The 24,566-nt window shown below is 35.3% G+C and overlaps 2 protein-coding genes across 2 annotated transcripts; both read left to right on the top strand.

The window, feature by feature from the left end:
* The first annotated feature begins 3,673 nt into the window (after positions 1–3,673).
* On the top strand, positions 3,674–10,298 carry LOC131846534 (Bardet-Biedl syndrome 5 protein homolog). Its single transcript, XM_059195868.1, has 7 exons — positions 3,674–3,769; positions 4,896–5,044; positions 5,807–5,984; positions 6,759–6,849; positions 7,265–7,411; positions 8,769–8,960; positions 10,080–10,298. Exons 1-7 carry the CDS (start codon positions 3,705–3,707, stop codon positions 10,296–10,298), a joined length of 1,041 nt encoding a protein of 346 aa, XP_059051851.1. The 5' UTR covers positions 3,674–3,704.
* A 2,136-nt stretch (positions 10,299–12,434) lies between these two features.
* LOC131846464 (uncharacterized) lies at positions 12,435–23,079 on the top strand. The gene is given in 10 exon segments (XM_059195777.1): positions 12,435–12,580; positions 13,352–13,528; positions 14,262–14,433; positions 15,702–15,839; positions 16,054–16,077; positions 17,001–17,192; positions 19,380–19,514; positions 19,999–20,165; positions 21,120–21,527; positions 22,393–23,079. Coding segments are annotated over 10 exon segments (1,785 nt in total). The 5' UTR covers positions 12,435–12,544; the 3' UTR covers positions 22,729–23,079.
* The last annotated feature ends 1,487 nt before the right edge of the window (positions 23,080–24,566 follow it).

The following is a 24,566-nucleotide window of genomic DNA, read 5'->3' as shown; positions in this document are numbered from 1 at the left end:
GAATTTGACAAGGTTCCAGGGGGAATCGCGTGGAGGTCAACCTGACATGGTCCATTGATAGTAATGGGTTCATTAGTCCACATTACTAACAATCCCATTTCCCCCTGAACCTACGGTTACTTTTACCATCGCACCGCTCGCCATCGACAGGGAATTCATACCAACAAGCAGGAATATAGGTGGTCTCGGACAGTGCTGTTTAAGAGGAGCTTCCTCCCGCGTACACTTACATTATGGAATAAGCTACCTGCCGAGGTTTTGTAGATAACAGCTTGGGACTTTTAAAGAAGGGTAAATTAAGATTTCTTAAGGGCACACTCTACTGCAACGTGCACGTCACACCACTGGTGTTTCTGATGTCCTAATGCTACTGTAACCGTTTACCATCAAAAGCCGTATGCTAGTTTATCACCATCGTAGTATAAGAGAATATTATCAAAAGAATATCACATGCATCACAAAATCATTTCATTTGTATCTATATAGATTACAGTTAACGAGTTTGATTGACAAAATTTGTTAGCTTGTTTTCCTTTAAAAAATACCGCATTAAAATCTGCTATGCGAACAGAACAGAACAGAACAGAGGAAGAGACTTCATTTTATACTCTGTAAAATTGTATTCACTGCATGTGCAAAATGTTTTTATCAAAACTTTGCTAATGTCACTGTATTATAATGTTAGAAAATCTTTTCGAGTCTCCAACTCGATATCAAGATTCGGTCTTCGCAATTTGCCGTAACGACCGGTACAAATTAAATTTTATCTGATTGTGGGCCCACTCGTAAAGTCTGTATAATGGCCCTCTTCTACATTAGGCCACTCGTCCATCTGAGGGACGAATTTTTAAGGGTCAAAGGCATTATTAGAATGCGGAGCCCGGACAATTTTGCTTTGGCTATATATACAGTGAAATTGTGAAATCACGTGGAAATACAAGCTATTTGAGGCAATTTATCGAGGTGTCGGTGGGTACAGCAGACATTAAACAGGTTGATAATGATGTTGAAAGTGCTATGAAATATATAAAATAAAAATCTTCAGCATTTGATTTGATCTTTCGACAGTTTGTGGGTATGGATTGATATATGTTTGTTACTGTTTCACGCAAAAACTATGAACGTATTTTTATGAAACTTTACAGTAATAATAATAATAATAATAATATCTCAGGACAATTCACACAGCGCCATCTAGACCCAAGTTAAGCTAGCTAAAGCTTGTGTTATGGGTAGACTGATACAAATATGTACATAATATAATACCCAGACCGATACAAACAATCATACTCACGAATACAAATGTTTGTGCTGTGCGAGGAATCGAAACCGCGACCGTCGGACGTAAAGCGGTTAGCGGTGCTTCACCGCTAGACCACCGAGGTTGTCAACCACTTACACATGAGAATAATAATACAATAACAATTTAAAAAGATATTAAAAATATAATGGGGTGAAATATAATGATAACTGTCAAGTAAGCATGATGCATATTAAGTCAGATATTATGTCAGCTAGTATAAAATAAAATTCTTTATTCTCGAACGTCCATTATTTGATTTGATCAACATGTTCGACCATTAATAATAATATTGTGATGACTTAACTTCAACTTAATTACAGCAGTCGTGTAAGCTTAATTCATCCATGTAGAAGAAGCCTATTAGCCATTTCAGAATTATTTCCTTTCACTTGGAATACTTGACTAAAAATTTTGAAAATCCATAGACAACAAAGCCATTATCGCGTTGCTGTAATGAAGTTATAACGAGTTAATTCGACAAAGGATGACAAATCTGATAATGTACCACTAAGCTTTTAAGATGTTTTCGTCAATTAAAAGATTTTCTCTAGCACTTAGCTGCTTTTAAACTAAATGACAGATTCTGATAATCAAGTTAAACATTAAAGACGCCATTTTGGTTATAATGGCGCGAAAGTTGAGTGCACATACATACCTATCAAAATTTATTTACTTCAATTACGGATGATGACCACTCTACGGGCACTTCAATGTTCTAATTTAAATAATCATTATATAAAAACATGGACGAAAAAGAAATAAATCGATTACTCCAAGTGTTCTCGATGTAGGTATATATTGACCGGAAACGATTACCTTTTTTCTTATAGCTACGGTGATTTGGGAAACTACAGATTTCTTTGCCATCAAAAATACACACTCTATATCACATAGATATAGAGGGCCCAGGTTTATGTCATCAAAAACATTTTTTTTTTTGCATTACACTGTGCAACTACTTTTTGTTAATTAAGTCTGAAAATTTCGTCCTCTTATAGTAGTATTAACTATCAAACGATTTTTTTTAATTTTGGATAATGGAATGGAGCATCTACCTGCTCTAGCAGTCTAGCATGAATTCACGTTATTGATCACGATGATTTCCAGTAGAACCACGAGGTCGACTAGTCATGGTACATGCGATGGGACTGATGGCACAAACATCCATCAAATCTCGCATTGAACATTAAACCAAACGAAGTCCATATAGTAGATACTTAATTGTCCCAATGAACTGAATCCAATATGCTCGTATCTGCCAAAAGCTTAGTTTTAATTAAGATTTATGTAGCCGGGCTGGCAATTAACTAGTGTTGGATTTGGCATCTAACTGCTTTATGAAATACATCATGAAAACACACTCAAAATGCAAATATCTAAAGGTTGTCCAAAATTTTTGCAGATTGTGCACAGAGTATTCAACGTTGCCAGTGACCTGCGCAGATTGTGCACAGAGTATTCAACGTAACCAGAGACCTGTGCAGATTGTGCACAGAGTTTTCAACTGACTCCGTTAAGAAATAAATTCTCAATAGTATGATATTGTTTTATGGATGTTAATGGAATGATGAACCTGCCTGGGCTAACGGCTTACTCTGATAAGGCACCAGTAGAGGATAATAAGATAAACACGAAGTCAAATCTGTTAGCCCATCTTGAAAAATGTCAATTTACCATGGTTGGTAATGGTTTCCAGGGGTACATTACCAGTAATGAGACTATTAGTTCACATTACTAATAATCCCTTCCTGTCCATCCTGGGAAGGGGATCGTTAGTAATGTGGACTGATGATATGATTGCTAACAATATACCATGTCAGGTTGACCTCCACGCGTCCTAGAAAACATCGTGATAAATTCTTAGTGAATTTGTCACGATGGGTTAACTGACCTGATCTCATCTTCATTTTATCATCCTCTACTGGTGCCCCATTAACATGTTTAAAAAAATCCCCTTCTCCAATACTATGGTATTTTTCCAACACTTTTTTTTAACAGTTTGAAACGTATTAATCTTTATTGAGTATACTGTTAATATTTAAAAAATTTGGTAATTATTTTCTTCTTTCGTATGTTATAATAACATAAACGTAAGGACTTGGCGGGAAACCTGTATTAAAATATGATCACGTGACCAACGACAAAAATACGATTTATGAAAAAGTCTTTTTCAACCTTTTATAAATATGAAATTAACGTACATACCTGTATTTAAATGGAATATATATTTTTCTCAATTGTAAAAAGAGTCAAGGAAAAACAAATTACTTAAAAGAAAAAATAAGCCGCTTTACGTTGTTTCTGAGCGATTTTCGATTCGGCGGTCGCCATGACAACGCATTATAAAAACAAAACACCGTGCTTACAAATATACTTTTTATGTCGTTATTTCCTATAGAAAATGTCGAAAAGTAAAACAAATGCTGTGTGGGAGGACAGAGAGGTCCTATTCGATCTCCCTTTTTCGTAAGAATTTTTTTCTGTTCTTTCTATCTCAATATTTTATCCTAAATTCCAGATTTGGGAATAATGTTTTCGCTGTAAAAAAAAACAGGTGTCATAGACAAAAGAATAGGTTATATATTTGAATATTTAATTTCTCAATACGATAATATTAAAAATAATAAATTCTAATTTGTGTGTTTGTGCGTCTGGTATCTAATATGTTCTACATTATTATAGTAAAAATAAGAACCTCAACAACTTTTACCCAATTAAATTGAAATCCATAACTCGCTGTTCCAAAGTATCGTTTAGAAAAATATATGTACTTAATTAGGTATTCTGTAGGAATACAATGGGAATTAAATATAACAATGATATTCTGAAGAATGTATTCGTAGGTACCTTTTGTATATTTCTTTCAATAATAATTGCTAATCACTGCTTACCTATGTATCGTGTAAGAACGTATTTTTTTTGTATATATTCAAAAGAAATACTTAACCAATATTAAAATCTCCCGCCTTGTAGAAAATGGAGGATCTGAAGATCAGGAGCGTTGGTACTTATTGAATGAAATACAGTTATGGTTACAACCGTATATTGATCTAAGCGTGCATATAATTTTTTTTTTTTGGACTACTCTAATGTTCTGTACAAAAGTATTGGGCGCAGCTGGCCTTTTCAGCTTCACCGGACGATAGGGGGCGAGTGCAGATGGCACTCCAAACCCGCGGAAGGACTTGTGGAGCGACTGAAGGCCAACTCACGCCTGACGGATACAACTATAGTCCGAGGGCACCGCTAGGTTCAAACCTCGGCTCAGGCCGTCGTAACATCGCTCCCGGTTTGAATTGGACGGGGGATCGATCGGAGGCTCATATAAAAAAAATTACATGCTACGATTTGTCGTTACCAATTCCGTAACTATCAATTGCTGAACCTACTATTTGTATGGCTTTGTGTGAATATGTGTGTGCGTGTGTGTGATTGTGTGTGTGTGAGTGAGTGTGTGTGTAAATTTACAAATTTACAAATAGTAATCTTTTAATAACTGCAACAGAGGTTGCAAGCATGCTGCTAACAGAATTCAGTGAGACTAATCAGGTATACCCACTATGACTTTGTACAATGATATCTGTATGTTTAGGTACCTTAAATTGAGACCCGGCGAAAAGATATTTGACAGAATCGAACCTATAGAAGACACGAAAGGCAACAGTGGCACTAAAGGAAGAATGGTGGTCACCAATCTAAGGATTATATGGCATTCATTGGCTTCGCCTAGAATCAATCTGTGTAAGTTTTTTTATCAATCAAAATCAAAATATCTTTATTTATGTAGTATTACAGACTCTTATGATATGTCAAATCCACCGTCAGTTTGGAGTGCTTTCGAATTAAGTAGAACTCATGAAACTCAACACTAATTCTTTTGAAACAAGTTTGTACATAATTACCATATCTGTGCTAGTGTAAACATAACGCATACAGCTATGACGCTCTCGTCATCCTACTGCGGCTGCGCGCCGTGCAATATTATGCATCTGTGGCGCGTTACGTTTGCGCGGGAAAATAAAAAGACTAATTTAATTGTTTTACACTATTCTACATAATTTTATATGTTTATAATTTTCTTTTATTTCAATATATGTACCTACTTTCCATATATATTACAATCCGAGTATAAATATTGCCGATACTAACAATTTATAAATTGAATTAGGGCGAATGTATTCACCACCAGCATATGCTATTGGATTTTTATCAGAAGGAAATAATTTAGGGTGCAGCCGTAATCCGAACAGAGCATTCCTCACAAGCAGCACCCGTTCACGAGATGAGACTCAAACCTATAGAGCAGCTGAAGGCCAATTGCCGCCTGACGGATACGACCTCAGTGTGGGGCCACCGCTAGGGGTTCGAACCTGGGTTCAGGCTATCGTAATTTCGATCCCCGTTTGAATTGGACGGGGGATCGATCGGAGGAGTCTCATAAAAAATGAATCGCTTATAAAAAAACATGTGTAGAATTGACTATGACTTTACTCTTGGTTTCAGCTATTGGTTTAAACTGCATATTGTCGACGACCACAAAAATTGTGAACTCAGGATTGAGAGGCACTACTCAAGCATTGTACGCGCTGGCCGCATACAAGATGAGCCGTTACGAATTCATATTCACGAATCTCTCGCCGAATTCTGTTAGACATTATACATCTGTCGTCGGGGTGCATAAGTAAGAGACATTTGAAATTTATACGTTTTAAATTTGATGCGGTTAAACGTAAAATTTAAAAAATTACATAACTTACTATGATTTATTTATAATTTTTGAGTTCCCGATATTTCGGCAGTGTTACAACCGCGAACATCACGGGTAAACTCAGGCGGGAACCTGTCTTCAGCCACTCTATATGTCCTTCCGCGGGTTTGTGTTGCCATCTTCGCTCGCCCCTATCGTGAGGTGAAGCTGAAAAGGCCAGCTGTGGCCAAGCATTAGAGTAGTCCGAAAAAAGGCGGGTAAACTGATGAGCAGGGCGTAGATGGAAAATAAATAAAATTATGGGCAGATATTATCGTTTAATCGTAGTAACAGAGTGGAAGGCATGACGTCTTAGACCTCTGGAATAGCTTTGCGGGTGTCACATGATGACGTGAGTGCTGTTCATGTATATAGGCGGTTACCAATTACCCGCTGACCGCCATATTGTTAATCCAAAATTATTAAAAAAACTAACTACTCGCCCCGGCTTCACACGGGTATACATGTATATATAAACATTCCTCTAGAATCACTCTATCTATCAAAAAAACCGCTTCAAAATCCGTTGCGTAGTTTCAAAGATATAAGCATACATAAGGACTGACAGCTACAGCGACTTTATTTTAAACAATGTAATGAAGATACAGTGTCACCGTTTGCACCTGTCCTTCGCAAAACTCTTGTCTCAAATATCTAAAACACTCCCACAAATAGATGCTGCTATACTTCCATTTATCATTATTTCAGGGCATATGCTAATTCTAGAATGTACCGGAACCTGAAACTTCGGGGCGCGATTGTGCACAACAAACAACTGCGCATGTTGCCTCTCGAGAAGGTAATGTATTCTCCCTCTATTTTATATACATAAATGGCTAATGGTGTTGGAGAAGAAGAAAGACTTAGTTGAAAAGATAAAATCTATACATATAAATAAAATTGGAGTGTCTATAATATATGTTTGTAATATTGAAATAACAGTTTTTACAATTTTTGTCTGTCTGTCTAATCTCTGAAATGGCTGCATCGATTTTGACAGGATTTTTTGGCAAGTAGCTAATGTAATAAGGAGTAACTTAGACTATTTTTATTTTAGAAAAATAAAGTTAAATTCCACGCGGACAAAGTCACGTGTTCAGCTAGTAAGAAATAAAGAGACTAAGTACCAATTCGTGCATCTACTTATCAAATCCCCCATCTACGTGCTATATAAGTTGACATTAATAGTTATAGAAATGTAAACAATTTTATAGATCAATCTCAACGAGCACAGCATCTGGAACTTGTCGACTGACTCCGGCAACCTGGGCACCATGGTGGTGACCAACGTGCGTGTGGTGTGGTACGCAGACGTCAACGACGCCTTCAACGTCTCCATGCCCTACATCACCATAGAGACCGTCAGTAATAATATATTTACTTACCTTTATAGTTCTCCAAATATTTGACGCCAAGTAATTCAAATCGAATGAAGAATTAAGAAGTGGTGAAGTGAAGTGGCAATGGGCAGGGTTCATAGGTCAAATAACAGATGGCCGTTAGGGCAATAAAGTCTTCGAGTGGCGAGTGGAACGGAAGACGCAGCATGGGAAGGCCTCCAGCAAGGTGTACCGACAATCTGGTCAAAATCTCTGGAAGGCGATGGATGCGAGCAGCGCAGGACCGATCGTCGTGGAGATCTTTGGGGGAGGCCTTTGTTCAGTAGTGAACGTCTTCCGGGCTGAGAAGATGATGATGATGATGAATTCAGATCATAGAGTAAATTATGATGCAAAAAACCCCATGCTGTAGTCTCGTGAGAAAACTTCGGCAGGAAGTTCATTCCACAATCTAAGTGTACGCGGGAGGAAGCTCCTCTGAAACCGCACTGTCCGAGACCACTTAGGTTCCAGCGTGTGGGGATGAATTCCCTGTCGATGGCGAGCGGTGCGATGGTAAAAGGTGGCCGTAGGCATCATGTCGAACAATTCCTCAGAACACAGTCCGTTGTATAATAGGTAAAACACACAAAGCGAAGCGAAGTCTTGCCTCAAGCTAAGTGGTTCGATACCGCCAGATTGGGATCATCCACAATTCTCATAGCACGTCTCTGAACCAAGTCAAAAGGACCGAGCTGGTATCGGTATGGTATATATAGGAGCTCGTGCCCAAAGATGATATAATAATAATAATAATAATTTTTATTTCAGACAACTCCATGTGTTAGTAACAGCCAAACCTGTGACTTATATAAGAGAAGTCTCTGGTCCGCAGTAAAGTAGCGCCTCGGTCTATGGCGCGCCGAGATTTTTGGACCTTTTCTTCCAGGTGACTACGGAACTCAATTACTGAATAACAAACATATATAGAATTGTCCGCAAATTTTTGTCTTCCGTTTAAAAAATCTCCATTCTCATCATTGTAGTTGTCATTGTTTGGTGACTTTTAGCCGCAATGACAAGGCCCATCACCCCATCAAAGGGAACATATTATATATATAAATAATACTACTTACCTTTATACTTCTCCAAACACCTGTAGAATTGTCCTCAAATTTATGCTTTCCGTATAAACCTCTTATTTGTTTGATTGTAATACTTTATCATTGATGTGGTGATATAATTTTTGTCATTTCATTATTTAATTTTTATTAAAGAAATGAACTATTCTTTATCTGCCGTTTCCTTCTGAAGGTTGTCGCTAATCCCGAAAAATAATAATTTACATGAATAAATATAAACTGATTTCAGTACATCAATATAATGAATATTTTCGTAGATATCAGTTCGTGACTCAAAATTCGGTGAAGCACTAGTGTTCGTCATTCGGCAGTTTTCTGGAGGTTACGTGTTGGGCTTCAGAGCAGACCCTCCTGACAGGCTTCGACCACTGTTGGCAGAACTGCAGGCTTTGCACCAAGCGTACACCGAAAGACCTATATTTGGACTTGAGATAACTTGGGACCATGAGGTGAATAAATCATTTCAGCATTTGTCATTATACTTATTTAAGAATAGAGTTATTTTCTATTAAGCTGTACACACGGATGTACATGTATTATATATATAAACCTTCCTCTTGATTCACTCTATGTATTGCTAAAAACTACATAAAATTTGCGTAAAATCCATTGTGTAGTAAGAATTATTTAAGAGAACTAAGAAATGATGATGATGGTGATGATGATTATGAAGTCAACAGACAGTGGAAGTTACTTCATTTTATACTATGTTAAGTTTGTATAAAATAAATTATTGTTCAGTGAGCTAATTATGTAACACTATATGAAATCGTTGCTGTTGAAGTTGTGATGCAATACAAAATCCTATAAATTACGATAATGTAAGATCTTCTTCTTCTTCTTCATCCTTGCCTCTTCCCGTTACTCGGGGTCGGCTTTTCTAATCCTGGGGCGCCATACATTTCGCTGGCAAGCATCGTCATTTGACAGGCCCAACTCCTTCATGTCCCTATGGACATTTGTCAACCAGGTAGTTGGTGGCCTGCCTCGTCCTCTTTTTGTTGTAGCCATGGAAAGGCACTTTCTCACAATGTGGTTTTCAGGTTTACGCAGAAATGAAACGATAATGTAAGATTGATTTTTTTTAATATTTATTCTTGATACACATTTACATTTTAATTTACTGTAGTTCTACACTAGGCTCGCAGGCCTGTATTGTAGAGACTGGCTAGAGTGACTTATTATTGTGTACATTATACATGTTTACCTTTTGTATTAATAGCTATTTGAAAAATGGAACTTGTGTGTAAAATGTAGGGAATAAATTTGTGTAAAAATTGAGGATCGAAAAGGTATGAGCATTGGTGTGAATGACAGTGTGTATGTATGAATATGTGTGTGTGAGTGTGTTCATTTTGCAGAACTGTGTGTTAGCCGTAAGGTAGAAGTATTTGTTCTGTTTCGAATGAAAGCAACATAAATCATTTCTATCGATAAAACACTGACCACTTCTCACCAATTTCATTGCTTATAATTTTTTATACGGTAAAACTGGTTACCTTATAAATAATACAACATAAAATAAAACCAAATTGATAACCCTTCATACAAATTATTAACAATTTCAGATCCCGAAATCGACAACAGATGATATAGAAGAATTAGAAGAAATCGGCGAACCTCGCGGTGAGATGGGGCCAAATCTATATTTGGCATCGCAACTTGCTCAGACCAAACCAGAAGGAGATATTCAACTCGTGTATAATCCATATTTGGGTTTAGCTATAGAACCTTTAAAAGAAGGGTTCACATTAAAGAGCTTATTCGAAGTTCAAACTACGTCGTAATATAATAATTGATATTATATTACGACGTAGTTTGACCGGAAATATTAAAAAAAAAATTATGTTCCTGTTTTTTTTTATGATAATGAAATGGTGCACCCGCCTGCGCTAACGGTTTACGCTGGCAGGGCACCAGTGGAGGATGATAAGATGAGCATGAGGTTCAGGTCAGTTAGCCCATCGTGACAAATTCACCAAGAATTTATCAGGATGGTTTCCAGGGGGAACCGCGTGGAGTTCAACCTGATGGTACATTGCTAGCAATAAGATAATCAATCCACATTACTAAATACCCTTTATGTGCCTGTTATCTGTATATAATACGAAAAATATTATGAATGAAATAAATTTTGTTATTAAATTAAATTTACTTAAAATTTACAATAGAGGGCTTGTTTTCATGGACGCAATTAAATTAAAATATACCGATCTAACACTGACAATAACAGTTATTCAAGAGAAGTACCATAAAGCTGATAGCCACTATGGAGGAATTAAAAAATATATGACAATTCTATAATGATAATACATTTAAAATTGGTAGAAAATAACTATATAAAAATGTGCAGAGTTTGCATCACCTCCAGAATGGAAGAACATGATTGGTAGGTGCTAAAATCGTCACAGTGGTTCATATATACAGAAGACGGTTACCACTTACCACTACGTTGGTTTATTAGCCATTTTAGTATAGTATATAAAACAAATACTGACGGCCTTGTTCTAGCGGTTTAGCACACCGCTTCACTTCCAATGGTCGCGGGTTCGATTCCTCGCACGGTGCAAGTTAATAATTGGTAGATAATAAATATATAAAAAAGTGCAAAAAGTTTGCAACAGCCACTCTTACTACTCCTTAATCCAACTCGTCGCCGCCGACTGACTGGTACTGGTTAATTTAGGTTGGGGCCGTCACCCGCTCGTTACCCCTGGAGCTGGGGGGTTTCTATGACGGATTTCCCCAAAAAAAAATTGGGGCCTTCAGACGAATTATACCGGCATCTACTCCAGAGGTAGAGGTTGAAGGGGATTGTTAGTAATGTGGACTCATGACTCCATTACTAGCAATGTACCATGTCAGATCGACCTCCACCCGGTTTCCCCTGGAAACTATCGTGATACATTCCCGGTGAATTTGTCACGTTGGGCTAACTGATCTGACCTCATGTTCATCCTATCATCCTCCACTGGTGCTGCCAGAGTTAATCGGGAGATAGCCACCATTCCATTATCATCCTTTAAAAAAAAACCCATTGGTAACAACCCCCTGGTGGCTGGATTTAAGCTTGTTTAGGGCGGATTACTTAAAAACTAACAGAAATACAATTAAACTAAAGCTAATCTAACTAAAGAAGTGTCATGTCGGCACCGACTAACTATTGATTGTTTGAGAGATGAGATGAAAGTATAAATGGCGCTTCAGAAATGTCAGTTTGTAGAATTTTCCATTACCAATTAGTCCAATCGCCAAACAACATTAAGAAACTTGTTTATAGGGATGTGATTCTATCAAAAAAAACGATTAACGACTCATTGAATTAATCAGTCTGAAAAATCGAGTTCTAATATATCGATTTCTCTAAAATTGAGTTTATTTGCACTTTGTGTTTCTATTTTAATTAGGATGCCGATTTTTCTGAAATGAGTCAAATCGAATCGATTTCAAAAGAATTTTAGGAGGTTATATTTCATGACAATCGATATTTATCGAGGTTGTAGTAATTTAATTATAGAAAATCGATAGCTTTTAATATTAGTAAAAAACAAATAGCAACATACTATATCAATTCACAATATCTACAAATACAACAAAGCATAGATATTATGTATATAAGTCGTTTATACGTTATAACGTTACTATATTGTACCGAGTACAGAACTATCTCGTGTTCAGTTATTAGCTTATTATTTCCTATTTGTATATTTACTTTACTCTTTGGTTATTAATAATTCAAAATATCTTTATGGTTCTTATCAAGATAAAAAATATCTATGTTGTAGTGTGAAAAATCAATTCGCTAAATGTATTCAGTACTATAGTACGATTAAAATATCGATTATGTTTTTAGTCGAGAAATCGATTATTCGATTTATCTTTCTCAGAGTGCGTCCTTACTTGACATCAGACATGTCAATACATGTTTATTTTTAATTTCTTAAAGTTGACAATAATTTTTATGATATATTAAAAATAAATTATGAAACTAAGTTGAGGTTTATTAGTTTTACGGACATATTAGTTTTTAACTATGAATAAAGAAAACAACAGAAGTGCAGCTGGTCTGGTAAGTTACAATATTGTATATAAAACTATTTAAATAACTTATAAAATACATAAGTACTATTAGATCAACTCTAAAACATCTATTCTAGGACACAAAACAATTGATATTGATAAAACTGAAGCCTAGAATATATTATTAATAACAATTAAAACTATAATTTTGACTTTAGAATACTATTGGTAATTTATGGTCATTTAGGGTCTTGTTTCCACATTTATCAATCCATAACTATATTAATGGGAAGTTTCTGGCACTTCCTTCTCCATAGCATAGTGAGGAATTAGCCTAGAATAGCCTCCTGCCCAAATAACTTCATATCGGGTATTTTTTCTTGTCTAGCATGGGTATAGAAGACTATATACCCATAGTCCTCCCAACAACATCCACAAATTAAAAAATAGTGATCATAGATATATTTTTTTATTTTCTCATATTCGTCCATCTCCTTTTCAATGATGGAACAGGCAAAGATCCTTAGACCGTACAGCCATGATCATAGATACATTTTTCTGAATCAATCCATAGAGAATGTGTTCATAGAAGTAGAGATCAATATTTAAATATAGAATTCAGGTTTTCTGTGGTGTATAGTATTATTGTTAAATGATAAGCAAATAGTTAACCTTACTCATAATGTGTCAGTTTTATTATTTAATTAATTCAAAATAAATAAATTTCATCATAAATAGATTAAAATATAATTTAAAAAATATTATTACAATTAATTATGCCATTAGTAATTTATTATCAATTATTAACACCTTTTTGCAGCGACGCTCAGCAATTGCTGAAAGAATTCGCTTAAGAGAAGAATGGTCAGCTCTCAAAGGAACAGATAATGCAACAACATCAAAAAAGAAGAAACAAACCGTCATAAATGTATTGTCCAGTAAGAGTACAGCTAGTAGAAGAAAGATCTTAACGAATTCACAGAAGGATGACAATGAAGTAAGATGTTATATTATAATAATGCTTACTTGATTGACGATTGTGCATGGCAATAGTTGTTCATGCATGGGATTTTCATTTAATGTTAGACATAGATACTTATATAAATATAAATAGTAAACATACTGGCTTATAAAAAAAATAGTCAATTGAGTTTCTTGCCAGTTCTTCTCAATTGGATCTATATACTGAACTAGACGGTACGGAAAAAAATTTACATTCATAAGCGGCTAAAATGTCCTACATGAATAAATTATATTTGAATTTGATAGTAATATCTTTTATTCATGTAATTGTGAGGATAAACTTTAACTATCACCTATATACATAAACAGTACTATGTACATCACATTATCTTGTGACAGCCATGTTACCACTATTCCAGATGACTAAGATGACCTCTTATACTGTAATCCTGCCTAATCTATACCCTACAACCAAAATAGCTTACTAAGCAAGCTGCTTGGAGGTTAATATGTGACTGACATAGCTATGGACTTTAAAAAGTCTAATCTGGCCATAGACAATATTTTACCAGAATACATAAAATGTTGTTTATGGCCATATCAGTGAAATATAATGTTTGTGGGCCTGTCTTTGACACAAATTCCTACCATAAATTGCAATAGAAGGAAATTTGAAATCATAATTTCTTGGAGATAAAAAAATAAATCACTAATCCTTCCAATTATCGTAATACCCACGTTAATAGATTTAACGCTTTTGTTTACAGAATTTTATGAAAGAAATGAAGGCTACGAGTGAAGTATTGCATGGTGTTGTTGCGTTAGTAGAAGTAGGAGCAGAGAACAGAGCTCTAGCTCTGCGTGCTGCACTGGCAGCGTTAGGAGCCACTGTGGTGCCGAGCTGGACTCCCATCGTCACTCACCTTGTATGGTCCCAAGGTACGATTTGATGGAGATGTTCAGTGATCCACTGATATACAGCAGTGAATATAATTTATTGATCTCATTACACGTACACTTAAGACTTGACTTGTACTTGTCAACAACTATACTAATTTCAAATGTTATATTTGATGGACATATTCAGTGGATGTACAGCACTGAATATAATTTATTAAATACATCACAGTGTACTTAAGACATAATTGATACTTAACAACAACTATACTATATACTATTTTGAATTTCATTAGAAATTTATTATAACATTAATTTTAAATATTACATATAAATTAATTAAAACATTTGTAGTTTTGTGATTATTATTTGTATTCTGGGTGTTTTATCCATTTACTGTCGAAATAATTCTAAATCGCCGTAATATCCTGTTTTGATGTAATAGATACAGGGTCTATCATTACATAGTATAAAACAAAGTCGCTGTCGCTGTCTGTCTGTCCCTATGTACGCATAAATCTTTAAAACTACGCAACAGATTTTGAAGCGCTTTTTTTAATAGATGGAATCATTCAAGAGAAAGTTTTATATGTAAAATATATATAATGTATACCCGGGCCAATATATAAAACAACTTCCTTGGGGTTGAGTATCTAAACCTAAGCAAATCAGAAATATTATAAAAAATAAGTAAGTGCTTATATCTTATAAAATCCCGTTATTTTTAATAATTATATGTATAAATAAATCATCAAATTTAAAACAGTATATAGTATAAATTTATATTAGGCTTCTTACCATGTTTTATTTTTATTGAGTTTTGAAGGGACGATATTTTGGCATTGTTTCAACGATGATGATCGCAGGTAAACTTATCCTGATTTTACCCACTGAAACTGATTTTGTCCTTGATCATGGCGGTTGAAACACTGACAAATATCAACAATAAATGTACATATCTTGAGAAATTGGAGCAAAAAATACTAGACTTGGAACAAGCTGGAAAAAATAATATTCAAATCTACGGCAAATTACCTAATGAAAACCTGAAGTCGTTACTTCAAAAATTAGCAGAAGTCATGAAAGTGAGCGCCGATGATAAAATAAAACTTTATTCTAATAACTTAGAAACAACTAAATTAATTTTAAATATTATTACATTTTACTTTAATTCTCTAATGTTTTGATGTAATAGATACAGCAGTTTAAGTACAGGGTAACATGATAACTTTCCTGATGGCTTCACAGCGACTACACGAGTCACCTAATGTAATACCCGTGATTCCAGTTACATATTTTTTTTTGTTTAGGCGGATGCTGTAGCGCTCGGGCACGAGCTCGCGCGCTGGCGTCGCGCGTGGTGTCCCCGCTGTGGGTGGAGGCATGCGCGGTGGCGGGATAATTTGTGCGCGCGACTGCATGTTATCCGAACACGGGTTCAGTCAATGTATTAGTAACGTAACGCGACGCGAAATAATGAACAGAATCCTGTTTGGATCATATCTATACACGAATGGATAGCAATTCTATATTTTCTGCTGTAGTGCACCATAAAATTTCCGATCACTATTGTACAGCGATGGCGTGCACCAGCAGCTCTTCGCCGTCACCGTCGCCGGACGTGCCGCTCGTCACCGGTTAACCGGCGTATTATTATTGATAACCTGCCCTCACCGCGTACGCTCATTACATGGTTTAATGATAAAAATAATATGTTAAAAAGACTAAACTATACAAGATACAGAAACAAATGATAATGCTTGTATTATATTAAAAAATATGTTTTCGCTGCTTTACAACTCCGGACTCCCCCTAATATGTTACCACTTATAACTATTTTTACGAGTCCATATATTAATAATGTAAAGATAGATAGGTTTCGGTTAAAGAACGAAGAAGGAAGTGGAATTACAGAGTATGGAAGCACGAATACTTAGTCCGCCGGATTAACAATGTATGAATGATATATATAATGTATAATTTCTGTGGCTCACAGAAATTATATAAAACAACTTCCTTGAAATATATCTTATTAAAACATGTATATTGATTTTATCAATTTTTATATTCTTTTTATAAACCAAGACAATTGACACAACGCTATCTAAACCTAAGCAAATCAGAGCTTATGTTATGGATATTAAACAACTAATATAAGCACTTAATTATTTTTTTATAAATAAATACTAGCTACTCCACAGCAAACAACACCATATGACGAAAACAAGCCATATTCGCCCCCACCCCTACATCTAAATAATTATTATGGATATCGTACTTAAAATTGTGAAATATTTAATAAAATGCATATAAAATCAAAATAGATATAAATCTCTTGAATGATTCCATCTATTAAAAAATATAACATCACATAAAAAAAAAAAACTTGTCCTTATTTAATAGTATTTAATACAAATATCTGTATTTTATGTAGTTTTAAAATAATATATAAGCATGTACATTGTAAGTAGATAAGAGAGAACAGACAGACAGCGACAGCGACTTTGTTTTAATAATATGTAATGATAGATAAATAGAGATTAAACACCCAGAATACAAATATGAGTATTATACTCATAACTACAAATGTTTTAATTAATTTATCTAATAAATGTTACAGAAAAAAGCAGATATGGAAAATATACCTATAGGCAATCTACTATCGGAATCTGAGGAGAACGAACTAAAACCAGCACGATTACGACTATCTAGCGAGACAGAGCACGATACGTCGGCCGACACGTCCCGCGATAAGTCGCGAGACACGACCAAGTCTACCGATACCTCGAGAAATATTACAGGTAGAAACAACTTGTTATTGTTTACAGGAGACAGTTGCTTGACGGTGCATTCTTCCATAAAATTATAAATGGTGTCCTTGATTGCCCTGCATTGCTAGAACAAATAACTATAAACGCACCCTATAAATTACCTCGCAGTAAAAAGTACTCCTTATTTGCAAAAAAGCAATTCAGAAACAATTTGGGACTTCTCCACCATTAATAGACTAGAAAATAACTATAATATTGTAGCGAAGAGTTCGGATATTGACATGTTTTCTGTTTTCTCCAAGTTCAAGTCAACCATTCAAGATCACATATTGAGACAAAAGTCAAACCCGTTTCATTAACACAGTTAAAATTAAAACTTTAATATTTATACACATATAAATATATAAATATAATATATATAAAAAAAAAATTGTATACATATATATATATATAAACTTCTGTAAACAATATCGCATGCCGTAGCAACCAGTAATTAAGTCAACACTATATACCTGAACTCTTTGCAAGTTATAATAATTGTAACCTCATGGTGTATGTCTTGTTGGTCGCTCAAAAAAAAAAAAAGAAAATTTCATTTGTTAAGTTCAAATTTTTCAACTGTGGATATGAATGAAATTTTATATGAAGATGACCGGCATCATGAGAACATTGGTTTTTATTTTAATAAAATCATAGAAAGTAGCGACGTATCCATAAATTCAACACGGAAGCCTGGTCCATCTTGTGGTAGAGAGTGAAACTCCGAGCAGTTCCCGGGGCTTGTAATCCTGGTGTCAGTTTAAGGGGTCTCTTTGGCGACGTATGTGAACACTCATCTTCACCGCTCGCGAGAAACACGAGGTCCAGACACCAGACAAATCTGGTAGGACCCTGCTAGTATAGCTTTAGAACACGTTCTAGAATAGAACTTACTGTACTTCTAGGCACGATATTTTAGAAGATTGTAGAGATTTCACTGGTATACCTCTCGCTCCCACTTTGACCACATATAAATAAGACGAATTTCTTAGCATTCCTATACGGTACGTTACTGTACAGCCAACAGTATTTTGCACTGCTCCGAGCCCATATAACGCCCACATACCATTTTCCCGTCATTACGCCAAATACTCCCAACAAGCATCAGTCCACACTCAATCATCGTGTACTCAATAAATCAAGTTGGAAGGCAGCCCGGACTTATCATTTAAAAGAAAAAGAAAAGAAAAGAAAATTGTTTATTTGGTACACTGAAAATAATTTTTAAAATTTAATTTACATTTTATATTAATAATTAAAGTACCAACTAGGTCTCCGCTCAGCATATGTCGTGACGGGGTGCCACGACGCTGGTTTTCAGCGGACACCTTCATATACAATAAACATAATAAAATAATAATAATAATAATACACATACATACATAAATCCAGGCGGACAACACAAAGCAAACATTTACGACATACTACCATATATAAATAAACATCAAACATAAACTACACACTGAAAACATAAAATAAACATAAATTCTGGAGACACTAGTATTACCCTGCATTACCCCGCTTCTGGAGTGCAGACACATCACGGCACAGTTTTCTGAGTGAGGAGGAGTATTTTTTTAAATTTATATTTAAAAATCTGCACAGTTATTTATACATCATAGCATCCAGATTGTGTGAGTCAGAGTAGACTCATACAATCCCGTTACCAAAATTTCAAGATCTTTAAGATACCCCTTTTCCAACACTCACCACTCGTCAACACTCACCTTCACTGTTCGTGTTTCTCTACCAGACAAATCTGGTAAGAGCCTGCTAGAGCAGCCTTAAATACACGTTCTTTTATAGAACCTACTGCCGTTCTAGAAGATTGTAGAAACTTCGCTGGTATACCTCTCGCTTCCACTTTGACCACATGTAAATGAGCCGCACTTTTTAGCTTTCCATTTCAAAGATTCCAAGATCTTCAAGCCCCTTTGCCGTCGTACATCAACACTTATCTTCGTCGCTTCTATTTCTATCTCTGCCATAAATATATTACTACAGTTCTAAACAGGCCCTATTTTAGAGGATTGTAAAGAAATATCGAGATGTTAACGGGTATTTTAGTATAACAATTATAATTCAGAGCTAGCTCCCGTAGGTACAATTGTAAACGACTATGTAAAAAAATTCAAATTGTCTTATATACATACAAACATTGTTCAATTCTCTTTCTAGATGTAGAGTCACGTGTGAATACAGCACCTCGTAGAGCCGTGCCCAAATCTATGAGCACACCGCGACCACGCAAGTCCAAGAGGAAGCTGTTCACGCAACGGGATGCTGATATCACCAAAGATACAGATGAATCTGGTAAAATGAGACGGCCTGACAATGTTATCTGATTGAATAAAGATTGAGTGCGTAGCGGTTGCTATGTTGATTGCCGCATGCCTAATCCTTATTAATGCAAATCTACTTAAAACAACAGTTATTTTAAAGAGCAACACGCAAATTTCTTGCTCATTCGTCTTGTGATGAGTATGCGCTCCGAATGTGTGGTAGAATAAAAGAAAATGTGACTTCAAAATGCTTATATTAAGTTTATTTGAATAAAGCTTATATCTATTTGCTCGGTACCGTTTTGCTTCCGATGGTCGCGGATATAATTCCTCACAAGATACAAATATTTGTATTTATGAGTGTAGTTTTTTGTATTAGTCTGGGTGTTTTCTATGTATATTATGTGTGTGTATACAAAAAAATGTATCTATGTATTTATATCAGTTAATACAAACTCTGCTTAACTTGGGATTAGATATATTTGAATCTAAGACTTATCTACTATGAATTCCAGATCAAGACAAAACGCCGGTTGGCCCGAAACACGTGAATTTGCCCCAATTGACACATAAGGAGCGGAGAGACTTGGCTCGAGCAGAACGCATGGCGCGACGACTAGTATCCGCATGTATGCCGGCCACCACGCAGAAAGTTGCACAGAAGTCGCTCACTCCGAGAATTGTAAGTATCATCATCATTGTCGTCATCATCATCATCATCATCATCATCATCCATATTCATAATATTAATACTAGATTTAAAGATATACTTGTTATTCCTTAGTATAGTTTAGAAAAAGTCGTTAGGTATTTTATAGAACTGGGCATACAATTTTACAATAAGATACCGAAGGATATACTAGAATTACCTTTAAATAAACTTGAAACATCTGTTAAATCAGATTTCTTCAGCAATGCCTAGTTATTCCTTTCTAAATTATTACTTAAATGACAGATGTGCATGGCAATAATTGTGAAAATGGCATTTTAACCTCTTATGAATATCAAGCTTGTTCTATTAATATTTTTCTCTACCATCCAGTTCATTGTACAGATTCAATTGAGAACTGACAAGAAATTCAATTGAATTTCTTTTTTTAAAGCCAGTTTATTTACGTATATAGGCGTCTACTCAACTGAGTTTCATTTTTTTTATGCCAGTTTACTTACATATATTGTATACTCATGTAGGTGTCTATGTCTAACATTAAATCAAATACCCGTTCAAGAACACCTATATCATACAATACCATCCTGATCATCTGGATGAATGGCGGTCTTCCACAGTGCGGTTTTCTAGAAACTGTTTGCCGCGCACAACCACATTGTGGAATCACTTTCCAGCAATGGTATTTCTGAACCGATACGATATTGAAACCTTCAAGAAAAGAGCTTATTCCTTTTTAAAAGGCCGACAACGTACTTGCGATTCGCCTGGTGTTGCGGGTGCTCATGAGCGGCGGTAATCACTTACCATCAGGTGAGCCGCATGCTCGTTTGTCCTCTGTGTTATAAAAAAAAAAACTATTGTCATCCACGTTTCTCACTTTTTAAGTTAATGATTAAATAAAATAAAAATATTGCAAATCCAACAAAGTGAGGCTGAATAAATATCGTTTATTTCTTTTGATTCCAGGTATTAACGGGCATGGACCGCACTGAACGGCACACGATACACGAAGCAATACGTGCTCTAAACGGCCGCGTACAGTCAAGCGTCAACAAGCGGACCACACACGTACTACTCGGCTCATTCCGTGCTAACAACGAACAATGCACCGGAGTGATGCTGAAACAGTTACCTGGAAATAAAAGTAAAAATAACGATGTAACAGTAACGAGTGATAAAAATACTAGTGTTGTAACAGTGAATCTATTAACGGGATGTATTGGTAATAAAAAAGCGCGTACGTTTAACGCTTTGGCTGGAGCAGCGCGCGGAGCTAGAGTTTTGTACGCGCAGTGGGTGATAGATTCGTTGGAAGCGAAGCATTGGTTACATCATTACGGATATGAAGTGCCACATTTGAAGAAAATCTCACTGGTAATCATTCAAATTATTGTTTTTACTATACTACATCTTAATGTTAATAATATTATAAACGCCAATAGGATAATATTTTAAGAAAGATGTTACAAATGAATGTGGATGGTTATAAGGGCAGAGGAAGGCCAAAAAAGAGATGGATGGACTGTGTGAAAGATGATATGGTAAGAAAGGAAGTAAATAACGAGATGACTGCGACCAGGGATGAATGGAAGCGAAAAACATATTACGCCGACCCCAAATAAATGGGATAAGGATGAAGCAGATGATGATGATGAAACGCGAAAGTTTGTAAGTATGGATGGATGTTTGTTACTCTTTCACGCAAAAACTACTGAACGGATTGTCATGAAACTTAACAGTAATACAGCATTATTATCAGAATAATACATAGGTTGTAATTTGAAGAGATATTATGTAAATTGGACGAAATATAATGATAAATGTCATGGAAGTGTGATCCAGACGAAGTTATACGGGTCAAAGATGAAGGTCAGCTAGTATAGTTGTTAGGTGTATATACGGCCTCCTCACCGATTACGATTTTATAATAGTTTAGTTGTCAAATACTGATTGACATTATTGTAGAAAATTATATAAAGACAATACAATTCTTCTTCTGCAAACGTACATATTATTTATTATTTATCATCTCACATACCATCTCAACACAAAAGAACCCCACCACAACAATAGTATAAGACCCAGACCAGTACAAATAATCATACTCGTGGATACAAATGTATTCATGAGTGTGAGTTTATATTGGTCGATCGATCGAATGTTCCATCCTCAATTGCGACGAATCATTGCCTCGATCATTCGTTGAAATTTCTATGAATTTTCGTTAATTATATTACAGAAAGCACGTGTCGAACGCACCGCTCTCGGAAAAAGCAATTCTGAATACTCATACGACATTTTTAGTGGAATGCGGGTATTATTAAAAACGAACGCAGAGCAGAGAGATGCAGCGAAACAACTCCTAGAACTGTGCGGGGCAGTTGTTCAAGATGGCGGATCGACACAAAATGGCGGGAATTTTGACATAACAGTGGGCGCGGGAGGCGGTGAAGTTTGTTCCAAGTGGGTGTTTGATAGTGTTGCGTCGGCGAGAATGAGGACTGTAAGGCGATATGTGATAAATGAATTGAGCGGTAGAAGTGTGGCGACATTAGAAACAATAGTTATTAGCTGATATTGTAAGGCGGGTATAGTAAACAAAGTAGGTTGCGACCACAGAGCAATTAAAACGGCTGGGGTTTAGCACATTGCCTTACTTCCTATGATTTGTCATGATATATTTGTATTCATGAGTGTGATTGTATCGATCAGGCTGTTTTCTATGTATATTATGTATTTACAGAAAATAACCTATGTATTTATACATAGTCTAGTACCCATAACACAAACTCTGTTTAACTTGGGACTAGATAACGCTGTGTGAATTGTCCTAAGATATTTATATATACTTTTTATGACATTGTTTTTCTTATTCATTATATTTGTACCGCCTACAATTTTTCTCTGCACAACCTGTGGTTGACTATTAGCATATGTGACTGCCATAAGACGTTAAGTCCGCCATATATACTTTTACCTTGGTATTTTGTGCATTAAAGTTATAGAAATAAATAAGTTATTATTAATACTATGTTTTATGAAATTAAATCTAAAAATGAAACACATACATTTTCTCACTAGGATTGTTTTAATTTAAATGAGCTTGTACATAACAAAAACTTTCAAAATAATAGCGAATATGCTAAAAGAAATATATATTGATACACAGATTTAGAATACCATAAAGAATTTTCCCTGTATTTTGAACTATCTGTGATGCTATTCGTATCTGTAGTCAGCAATGTCAATCAGATGAATTGTCATTTTGATTATAGACTTGAATTTATTTGGTAAATACTATGATAAATTACAATTTTGGTGGAATAAACAAAAGTACGTTAGATCGATCGAATAGATGCCTTTTTACGTTCTTTCAGAAGTGTGCCTGATCCGCCTACAAGTATCTCTACACTCCCTACGGTTGGCTGGTAGAGAATGCTATTAGCATTAAGCCCGCCTATTGTATAAAATTTCAATAAAGTTTAATCTTCTCTTTCACGTGATTGGTCATGTATTTTGTGGATGCATTTTCTTTTTATGTTCCGCCATTTTGCTGTGATAATTATTTATTTGAATACACGCGAAAGCATCCACGATCGAAACAAACAAGAATCTCCTTGCCATGAATCTCCGAATGAATGGTAGAATAAAAAATACGACTATTCAAATATGCTTGTATTGAGTTTGTTTGAACAAAGATTATGTCTCAATTTAATAAATATTTCATATATGTATTTATTTAAGAAAGATAATTTACATGAATACTATCGCTGACTTTAGATCTTAATTCCCTACCTTATTTTTTATTGATCTTATTGATTTACTTTGTCTTTAATAAAGCTTGTTTTTTTATTAGGACTATACACTTTAAATTATGAAATGTTTTTTAATGTTTTATTTACATGTATTGTTAATAAATATATTGTGATATATTATTGTTGTTGTTTTTTCTGCCGCAAACCCAGAATATAGGTACTAGACCTATATTCTGGGTTTGTAATGTGAAACCTGTAATTTTTTTCTTATGCATGGTAATGGAATACTGCATTCGTCTGCGCTAACGGTAACGCTGGCGAAGCACCAGTGAAGGATGATAAGATGAGCATGAGGTTAGGTCAGTTAGCCCATCGTGGTAAATTCACCATGAATTTACCACGATGGTTTCCAGGAGGAAACATGTGGATGTCAACCTGATATGGTACATTGCTAGCAATGTGATCTACAGTCCACATTACTAACAATCCCCTTTCCACCGAAAGAGAGAATAGAATAGAATAGAAAATCATTTATTCAAATAAACTTAATTTAAGCACTTTTGAATAGTCATAACAATTTGTTTTTTATCTACCACTCGTTCGGAAAGCTGTCTCATCACAAGAAGAAAGAGCAAGGAACTTGTGTGATGCTCTTTTA

This window comes from Achroia grisella, unplaced genomic scaffold (genome assembly GCF_030625045.1).
Source record: "Achroia grisella isolate CSIRO2021 unplaced genomic scaffold, CSIRO_AGI_Agris_v1 utg511, whole genome shotgun sequence".
NCBI lineage: Eukaryota > Metazoa > Arthropoda > Insecta > Lepidoptera > Pyralidae > Achroia > Achroia grisella.
The sequence above is the reverse complement of the archived record's forward strand: the minus strand, read 5'-3'. Positions and strand labels throughout refer to the sequence as shown.